At 39.5% G+C, this 9608-nt stretch overlaps 1 protein-coding gene across 2 annotated transcripts in view; it reads left to right on the forward strand.

The window, feature by feature from the left end:
* ADCY2 (adenylate cyclase 2) overlaps nt 1-9374 on the forward strand; it is a 201854-nt gene extending 192480 nt beyond the window's left edge. For both annotated transcript variants that reach the window (XM_068931363.1, XM_068931364.1), the window contains 5 exons: nt 990-1136; nt 2290-2397; nt 4745-4859; nt 7177-7301; nt 8598-9374. In XM_068931363.1, the coding sequence (XP_068787464.1) occupies nt 990-1136; nt 2290-2397; nt 4745-4859; nt 7177-7301; nt 8598-8750 (648 nt within the window). In that variant the 3' untranslated portion in view covers nt 8751-9374. The remainder of the gene's footprint in view (nt 1-989; nt 1137-2289; nt 2398-4744; nt 4860-7176; nt 7302-8597) is intronic.
* Nucleotides 9375-9608: the final 234 nt, after the last annotated feature.

Here is a 9608-nt window from a genome sequence, read left to right on the forward strand (position 1 = left end):
TGTCACCTACAGAGATTTACTCTGTCTCTACACATCTGTGTAGGGACCCGCCACATTCTTTATGAATTATAATTTAAAAAGAGAAAAACATTTTGCAAACTACAAGAAAAGCTTGGATAAATAGAGAGGGAAGCAATATCTGATGCTTCTTGAAATCACAGACCAAATCCTGTTCACTTTGTTCACAAGTATTGAAATCCATGCTCCACTCAAAAAAATACAGAATTTGACTTTACAATAGCCAGCAGCATCTTTTATTCCTGTAGTTGACTTCACGTAGAAATATCAACACCTCTTTTGAAAATATCATTGTTAAAAGTATTCTTTGTTTCCTCTGTTTCAGGACATAGACTTGTCCTGACAGGAAGGATATTCTAATGATAAAGGTTTACCTAAATTTTAGTTCAGGCAACTTCTTTCCCTTTGCCTCTGCTCCTTGTTATGAAAAAGAAATGACAATTATTTTGTCCTATTAGGCATCTTGTCATTTTAGATTAGAAACTATCAGGATTGTGTTGTATCATGCATTTGCCGTGCATTAGGGTTGTGATTTTGCTTCAGTTGTCTAGTCATTGCAATAACACGCGCAGCTAATAACAATTCAGAGATTGCTTTGCAAAATATAGTCCCAGCTGTGCAAATCAGACCAAGGTCTGCACATGGGAAGCTTCAGAAATAGGCCCTATCTAATAAATTAGTAAAACATTTTATGTCCATTGAGCTAGCGTCAAGGAGAAAAAAGAGGTAACTAAATCACTTCAAATATTTTCAGTCCTGTATGTTGAGTCTGTTTAACAGGTAGGTTTATATGCTGTTCAAAAGGCAACAAATGCAACTAAGGGCAAACAAGACCACAATATAGTCTTAGGGCTTTCTATCTACTGCATGCCCTCCCTTTTCAGAGCCAGGACGCTGCGTTATTAAGGAAACTTTTATTTAGAGCTGGGTATAGTGGATGTTTTACTTTATTCCTTTTTTCTTTTGGACAGGATCTATATCATCAGTCATATGACTGTGTCTGTGTCATGTTTGCCTCTATTCCGGATTTCAAAGAATTTTACACAGAATCTGATGTAAATAAGGAAGGCTTGGAATGTCTCAGGCTGCTAAATGAAATCATTGCTGACTTTGACGATGTATGTACTTCTAACAACACTCAACGTATGGTTTCAATCTTAATAACCCAGGGTATGCACCAGTGAGCGTGCCTTGACAACAGTGTTCGAAGAGCTGTCAGGAAAGAATGTTTTCATGGGTCTCCTCATGTGGAAACTGCTTTACAGGGAGTTTTAAAGGAAAAAGAGATTTATGTGAAATAAATCAGACACCAATCTGAGATCCCACTCAATTGCTCTTAATTCTCTGCGGGAACAATCCTATGTATATATCCAACAGAGAAACTGGCCCTTTAGCTGCATTCATGAGATGGTCTCATTATATGTCATATAGTAACTACAGTTTCCAAAGGCTGGTGCCTAACGTCAGGTCCCTAAATCTAATTCCCTTAAAATTTTACCGCTTTGTGTCATACCTGATCTGTGTTGGTTTGATTACACAGCATGTCGATCAGTTGGTGTATGAGCAACTCATAGAAGTGGATAGGTTTTCATGTCCCGTTCTCTGAAGTTGCAAGCAAGTGCAGAGTGTGTGACCACTCATGGACTGTGAAAAGACAGCGCTTAAGGTCTCACTGAGAGCAGGATTTGTCTTGAAGAAAATTATTAGTGATGAAGATATCAGAAAAAGTCATTAAGATTCTGTTATGGCTCAGCACAGGCTGGATTTACAGATCTGCAGCCATAGGAGGAATTTTAACAGAGGGGAAAAAAAAAAGCCAATCGGACAACTTTGAAATGTTCAAAGCAACGTGGGGCATGAACAAAAATTCTTGCAGTCCCATTTCCATTGTTTAGATGCTTACTTTCAGAAAGCTGCACAAAGCTTATCTGTTGGCTCACATGGTGATTCAGGTCCAATCTCAAATGAGTTTGCGAAGCCCATTGATTTTAAAGAGCTCTGTGTACAATAAGGTGGGATTTAATCTCATTACTGTAAATTTAGTTCCTTTATCATACAAAAGGTATTTTAACAGACATGAATGCCCTTTCCTTGAGGGCTGTATCCATTTTTTTATTTGTCCGAAAGTCCGTCATCCCCTATATATTTGTGAAGCCATTTCGGATCTAGTAAAAGACTGTTATAAGAACGGATGCTCTGAATGCTGTTAAGAGTATCAAGCTATGAAAGTCTGCTGATCTGAATAATAGAATAACCGTTCTTGTTTTACAGTTATTGTCTAAGCCAAAGTTCAGTGGAGTTGAAAAGATAAAGACCATTGGAAGCACTTACATGGCAGCAACAGGACTGAGTGCTACACCCAACCAAGAACAGTGTCAGGTACAGGAAAAGGTTCCTGCGCTGTAAAAATTATGCTCAAGTGAAGCCTGAAATTCTGTTCATTAAACTGAAGAGAAGTGCAGGATATGCATAACATTATGGCCTAGTTTTTTGTTATTAATATAGATTGTATTATACTGGACAAGTGTTTACTTTTGTTCAGCAGTCTCTATGAATTATTGTTCTTCGCGCTGCAGATTGAAAATGCCACCTTTGTATTTGCTAAGTCTAAATATGGCCTTTCGCTCTAAATACAATACTGTATGTCACTGCTACATGTTGCAGCAGGAGTAATTGGGTTTATAGAGTCTGCAAAAAAACTGCAAGGACTGCTATTTTCTGATGTAAGTTGGGAGGACAGAGTAGCTGCATTAGCTGTATGCTTACAGAAGTAAGGCAGGTTCCTTTGTGTCTGATTTATTTTAAAGGGTAGCCCTTTGTCTCTGGTTTATTTTATAGGGTAAGACTTGGAACTGCAGCTGATAGAAATGAAGTTCAGAGAAACAATCTGTAGCTTTTAACCAAAAGCCATGATCTTCAGAGTACTACAGGTTAGCAGGAGAGAGACAGCAATTATGAATCAACACATTCTCTGCTAAGGATTAATATGCTCCTGCCAAACTCATGTTCTTTCTAGGCAGAAGCAATTAGCACCTGAGCTATAGGTCTTACAAATCCAGAGAACACAAAGGAATAATTTAAATTAGCTCTGACATTTGATACTGGGAGGTGAAGGGAATGAAGGAAATGCTGCACTGTAGCTTGGAGATGAGAAGACATAGAGGAGCTCTCAACCACACCTAAAACTAGTGTTTGCACAGGAAGAAATTTATCCTTTGAGTTATTTCCAGAAACTGAGAATCAAGAGACCCATGTTTTAGTGTTCCTTTGGTGGTTTAGTACACATTTTGAATAGAAGTCCACCAAAAGTTAGAGACCAGGTGCTCAAAGATCCATGGATACAATGAACTTGTATATTTGGCAGCAGGCAATCTGTTTCTCCAGCCCAGCCTGGGCAAGGCTGCAGCCCGCAGCCCAGGCATACTTGGACTCACTAGAAACTGTGTGAGCTACCAAGACTATAACTGTTATCCTACAGGGCTCAGCCTAGGCATTAATACCTGCTTAAACCCTGAGGAAATAGCCAGGTAGCTAATGACACTGAACTCCATAATTATGCTATCATCAGGACCAGCACGGGCTAAGGCAGTAGGCAGTGTTGACACGTGCCTTACAGCTGTTCGACATTCTCTGTGCACCTTACTGCTTCCACCCTGCAGCTGAGGTGCGCTTGCTAGAATTTGCTGATTGCGCTTGCCACAGAAATATGTTTTCATCTCCTTGCATTTGGAGGTCTTCCTGAAAAGGAGCATGTGAGAAACAGGTTCAGTTATTCAGGGAGGTGGTAATCTATGCATCTATATTCTGCTCTGCCCTGGACTTTGTGATGTCCGTTCCATCGGCAAAGAATACATTATTATTGGGCCTATTATTAGTACATATATACAATCCGTTTGTACAGACAGCTACTTACCAAGGTTTTAAACACAATGGCAAAGCAAAAATCATTCTTTAAAAGTCATTCGCATGAGCAGTACTCCATGAACTGTAAAGGGTTTGTACTGTAGCAAACGACAGGAGATCATCTGTATTTATAAAAAAGATGTAGATTGGGTTCTCTATTTTCATCAATTTGTTCAAGAATATATGGCCAAATAGAAACCATAAGTCATCCGGCCATATACATTTTCCTATTTTATAACATACATTAGTATAATATCCATTCAGCCAGAAGGAAGAGAGAGTCTAAGCTCTGCTTAATGTTTGTCTGGGTCAGTGCTCAATTCAGCTCGGTGACTTCTGTTCTGAAGGGAGGAGGAAATCCTGTTGCCGCAGCGTCCATCGCCCGGCCAAGCACCCCAGCTGGCCTTCAGGAGTGCTCACTACCCCTGTGCTCCCTTACGCTGTCCGCTCAGACGTATTCTTTGTCAGTGAACTTTATAGATTTGCAAACTGGGTACTACAGAAACTATAATGAGGTTTAACTAACCTATATTTATGAAGCGCTTTGGTGGAAATGCAGATCCGTAGCATGTTTTGGATCTATAATCTCTGGACAGAGTGATCTTAAGTAAAATGCATCATGGTCTGTTGGCCTTCGTTTGAGCTAATTGAAGCTGGGCAGGGCACCATCTTCTGCCTTACGTTTCTGCTGCAGTCTGCTGGCATTATGAAATCCTTAAAGTTTTTAGTGCCCTAAGCGTTCAACATGCGTAGCCTGCGTTCTCACGGCAACTAACGCTAAAGAAAATGTTTTAATTCTATTTGCTTGGCTGTTTAAATTCAGGAACCTGAACGACAGTATATGCACATAGGAACCATGGTGGAGTTTGCATTTGCCTTAGTTGCGAAACTGGATGTCATAAACAAGCATTCATTCAATGATTTCAAGTTACGAGTGGGTATGTATCACGGGATTTGCATGGGACTATTCCGGAGGAGAGGGAGAATTCAGGGTGAAACACAAGCTGGTTAAAATGTTAGTAGAACTGAGCAAAAAGACCATGAAAGTAAATAGCACCACCTTTAGTGTGTTTAAAGGCAGCCTAAATGGTATTGGTTGACCGTAGCTGCTGTTGTAGCAAGAAGTGTTTCAAGTCAGGCACTCAGAGAAAGGTCGTATGCCTAGGTTAATAATACTTGGAAAATATGGTCCCACAAGTCTGAATGGTTTTATGGTAACTTTACTGTAGTTATTCTCAAGATTGTTAACCGTGTTAATTTTTTAAGTTCTTCAGTACCAAAGGAGACAGAAAGACACTAGATGGGTTTACAAAATCATACAAATGACTTTGGAGGACAAGATCTAGAAACGGCCAGTGAGGTCAGGGTTTGAAATATTTCAGATGTATTAAACTCAAGCAAGCATACAAAAACTCCCCCCTTCTTTCCCAGCGTTAAACAAAGGAGGGCACTTATCTTATGCATTCTGCTGTGGTTATTGACAAGTAAAAGCAACGATTATTAGCTGTTGACATTTGTTAGGGATATCACTTATATTTCAGCTTCTAATAGCTTCTCCTTGTGCCTTCTGGTATTTTAAAAAGCTGCAGAACTGCAGTAAGCCACGGAAAGGATGATGAAATAAATTAATTCAGAGCTGGTCAAGAATCGTCAAATAATCCAAGGTGATTATTTCCTTGTAGCAGTACACAATAGATTTACAATGCAACATGTAACTTGGAAACTATGAAATGAGAGCAGTAAATAAATACTGCTAACCTACAGATCCTGCAAACATCTCTGAAGTATTTGAGTGCCAGCTGAAGTGCAGTTATTCGCCTTTCTTGTCCTTTTCTTGTTGGGCAGCTTGCTTCTCTTTTCGGCTGCTCTCATATTTATTTCACAGTGCCACCCACTGGTATAGCATGCTATTTGTGGAGCCTTAAATATGTATGTGCTCCTTAAAGCACTGATAGTATCCTTTGTATTCCTTGCCACAGCTTTTAAAAAATGACAAATCAAATCTAGAGTGTGCTTCCTTCTTGAAGTGTTACAGAAGTTGGTGAGTTTATAAAAAACACATAGAGATACCATATTCCTGTAAAGAGTAAAACATTTTTTCTTGCTCTCTCCTTGATGATACATGTTACATACTTGCAAGCGTACTTTTATCAGCAGTGTCAGTGCAGATGAAGAGCTGCTGAGTGCCAGAGCTAAATGCACAAATTCATTATAGCAACACCAACTCTTTTAAAGCAGGATTCATGAGGCAAACTTTCATCTTCTAGGGGAAAAAAAACATACCTAATTGTGATTTTAAAGTGTTTGCTGTAGCTACCCTGGAACTTAGACTTCTTTGCTTAATGAAGCAAGGAAATGGAAAAAATGAAAAGAAAAATGTCAGAAGTAGCTCATGTTGCATGAAACACCAGTGCAGCTTGGCTGCAAATTGGTTTTGTACTTTTTTTGTGTACTCCAGCGATAGCGCAGTGGGAGATGACCAGGAAGATGCAAGTTAAGGTAGTTCTGCTGATCTTGCCTCCGGTTTCCTTTCCCTAGTAGCAGGGTGCCAATCCCTCCCTTTTCAAACATTGCATGGGACACAAACTGACCACAGGATAGCAGATGCCCCAAGTCTAATAAGGGGCTATAGTATGCTGTTCTTTCTCATTCTTACAGTCTGCATTTCAGAGGTAGCAATGCATTACTCTTACTCTATGCTTAAGCATAGGCTGCGAATGTATATGTATTTATATTACAATTATTTATTGCCCTAAACGGACTAGGATCATTCTATAGGAAATCCATCCTTCAGAATGAGATCTCAGATCCTTCCAGTTCATTCACATTAGTTTATGCTATATTTAAGAAGTGAAGAATGCTGTAAAAGTCATTTGATTTGGTCATCAGTTCTTTGCAGAGAGGAGAATTCCTTTTTCGTTACAAATAGAAATGAAAATAAATTCTGATATGTCTGTTTTCCTGGAAGTAGCTACTCTCCCTACAGTATGTTTCTCACGCTATGTAATAAAGCCAGTAGCAGGTTATTAGGATAGAAAACAGCAGAAAATATCTAACTTGATCAGGATGGGAGGGAGATGTAAAACTATAGTTGTAAAGTACAGTAAATGGTTGATAAAATACTCGTTAACAGGCTGTTGGTTGCTGTCCCCAGTGTTCAGCACAGGCCGTGTACCATATGCATTGACCTGACATGTTACAGCTTGTCCTTGTTCAATTGAGCTTTTTTTAGCATAAAGTTCTGATGTTTTTCAGGTATTAATCATGGACCTGTAATAGCTGGAGTAATTGGAGCTCAAAAACCACAATATGATATCTGGGGCAATACCGTAAACGTGGCCAGCAGGATGGACAGCACTGGTGTCTTAGATAAAATACAGGTAGTCTTTTTTTTATGCTAATATTTATCTTAATCCTTTGGGTTTGATGCTTAAAAAAGCCATCATGTTTTTGTACACTAAACAGATCCGTGCCGTTGAGGCTGCGGCTGCCCACAGAAAAAAACAACTTATCAACTGTATATACACCTTTCAAAAGAATTAGACCTTGGACAGGAAAGTAAAGAATTAAAAGAAAATGTATAGGGAATAACAGGAGAAGAATCAAAACTTTGCCTTAAGCCTAAAGAGGAATACAGTGGAGGAAATGCAGTACCAGATTAAGGGAGAATTTGAGGGAAATCACATTTGTATTGTGTAACTTTCTAAATGCAAAGTATTAACTACATCATCTCAGAAGGACTCTCCTAATGTTCATTATTGCTAAATAAAGAAAATGTCCTTTACTGCTGTACATCAGGTTAAACCCGTAAGGCAACGATGAAGATTTCATTTTATTGAGATATGCAGATTAATAATCGCTATATATTATCTGTATAGATTATAGATAGGCATGTATAGACCTTCAGTTTTCCAGCCTTCCAGTGATTTCGTATGCCGAGATCACGTTTTAATTATCTATCTGTATGTTGCCTAGCACAGTGAGATCCCAGTCTGTGACTGAGAGCACGCAAAATCTGTGAAGTGAGACCATTCGGAACTAAACAACGCAAAGCTAGAATTTAACTCTTGATGAAAACTGAAAACAGGATGGCTCTCAGAGCAAAGCCGCCTGCAGACATTTGTCTGCATTGCAAAGAAACACAGCCACTCTAAAACAGCAGATAGAGCAACCCCTGACCTGGAAGACTTATGCCTAAATGGCAGAACTGCTTCAAGTTTGTTTCGTTGTCAGATTTATGTGAAAAATTGGCAACAGCACCTCTGACAGACGATGCTAAGGTTTCATTCACACAGCCTTAATATTTGCAAAAATATGGAGAAGCTTGGGCCTACTGAAATGAAAAACAGCTGTAGAAGATCAGAAAAATGCTATATGAGGATAAATGTTGTTCCTAGTGCCACTTGTGTATCTGCAAGCCCTCTGTTTTCAATCCTGGATGCAAAAATGGTTATACCCGATATAATACTTGCTGTAAGTGACTCGAATGGGCACCCAGCAATAAGGTTATTTGAAGGCCCAGGTGCTCCAACCTCAGCTTGAGACCTTTAAAGGTCTGCTAAACGTTATGGCAAAACCCTTTTAATTGCTAAGCACTGATATTCTCAGCACACTCTGAAAGAAGATTCTGTTTTGCTCTTTTATCAATACTGTTTTTAATCGCTGTATTGTTGCAGGTTACAGAGGAGACAAACAATGTTCTACAAACGCTGGGGTACATGAGCACTTGCAGAGGAATAATAAACGTAAAAGGAAAAGGAGAACTGAAGACATACTTTGTACATACGGAAATGACAAGGTCCCTTTCACAAGGGAACGTGGCATCCTGAAGAATATTTGTAGGCGTCATCAATACTGTATTTTCAGGAAAGTATCACGCACTTTTTAACATTTTGGCCCTTAACATGCGTGCTATTTTCTGGTATGTGGCACTTATTTTAATATGGCTGCAGAATAGTCCCATGATCCATCATTTGATATTCCTGTGTTCGAGGACAGTGGTGTAGCACGCTACAGGACTGGAAGATTGTACTGCAACTTGCACTGTTATGCGAAGACAAGAAAAGAAGGAATAGGAATTGGAGGTAACTCATCCTGAAAGAACCAAAAAGAGACGTTAGTGGCAAACGGGAGGGAAAAAAGGCAATAAAGCTAGGGGTGCATACTATTTTCTGATGCATGGTGTTTTCTGGAAAATATGGTAGCTCCCCAATAGCATCAACTAATCTGGTATTAAAATATACAGTATTTGTAAATAAGTTTACTCTGTCCACACATGATTTGGATGTGATCACCAGTTGCATCTCATAGCCAGGGACACGTTAGGTGGCTTGCTGGCGTCCTTTCTGGGGAGAGAACTAACAACGCTGGAACAGTTTTGTACAAACGTGTCAAATGTTTTGAAGCTATTGTCTTTTGTAAGGTTAATTCATTAAAAGTTTATATGTACTTTGTCTTACTGTTGCTGTCTCTTAGTTTTGCTTCCTTCCATGGCTTCTCTTGCTCTCAACTTGCGCGTCTCCTGCTGCTGCTGCTTTTTTTCCGGCAGTTAGCTGTTGAGGCAGGCTGTGGCCAGCTGTTTCTATAGCCTAAGCCATTAACATCTGCTAGGCTTGCCCTGGCTTTTCAGAGTTGACTCTGTTGTCTTCAGTCCTGGCTGATATCTAGGCACTCTGTAGCCATTGGTG

The sequence above is a fragment of the Struthio camelus genome, chromosome 2, assembly GCF_040807025.1.
Source record: "Struthio camelus isolate bStrCam1 chromosome 2, bStrCam1.hap1, whole genome shotgun sequence".
NCBI lineage: Eukaryota > Metazoa > Chordata > Aves > Struthioniformes > Struthionidae > Struthio > Struthio camelus.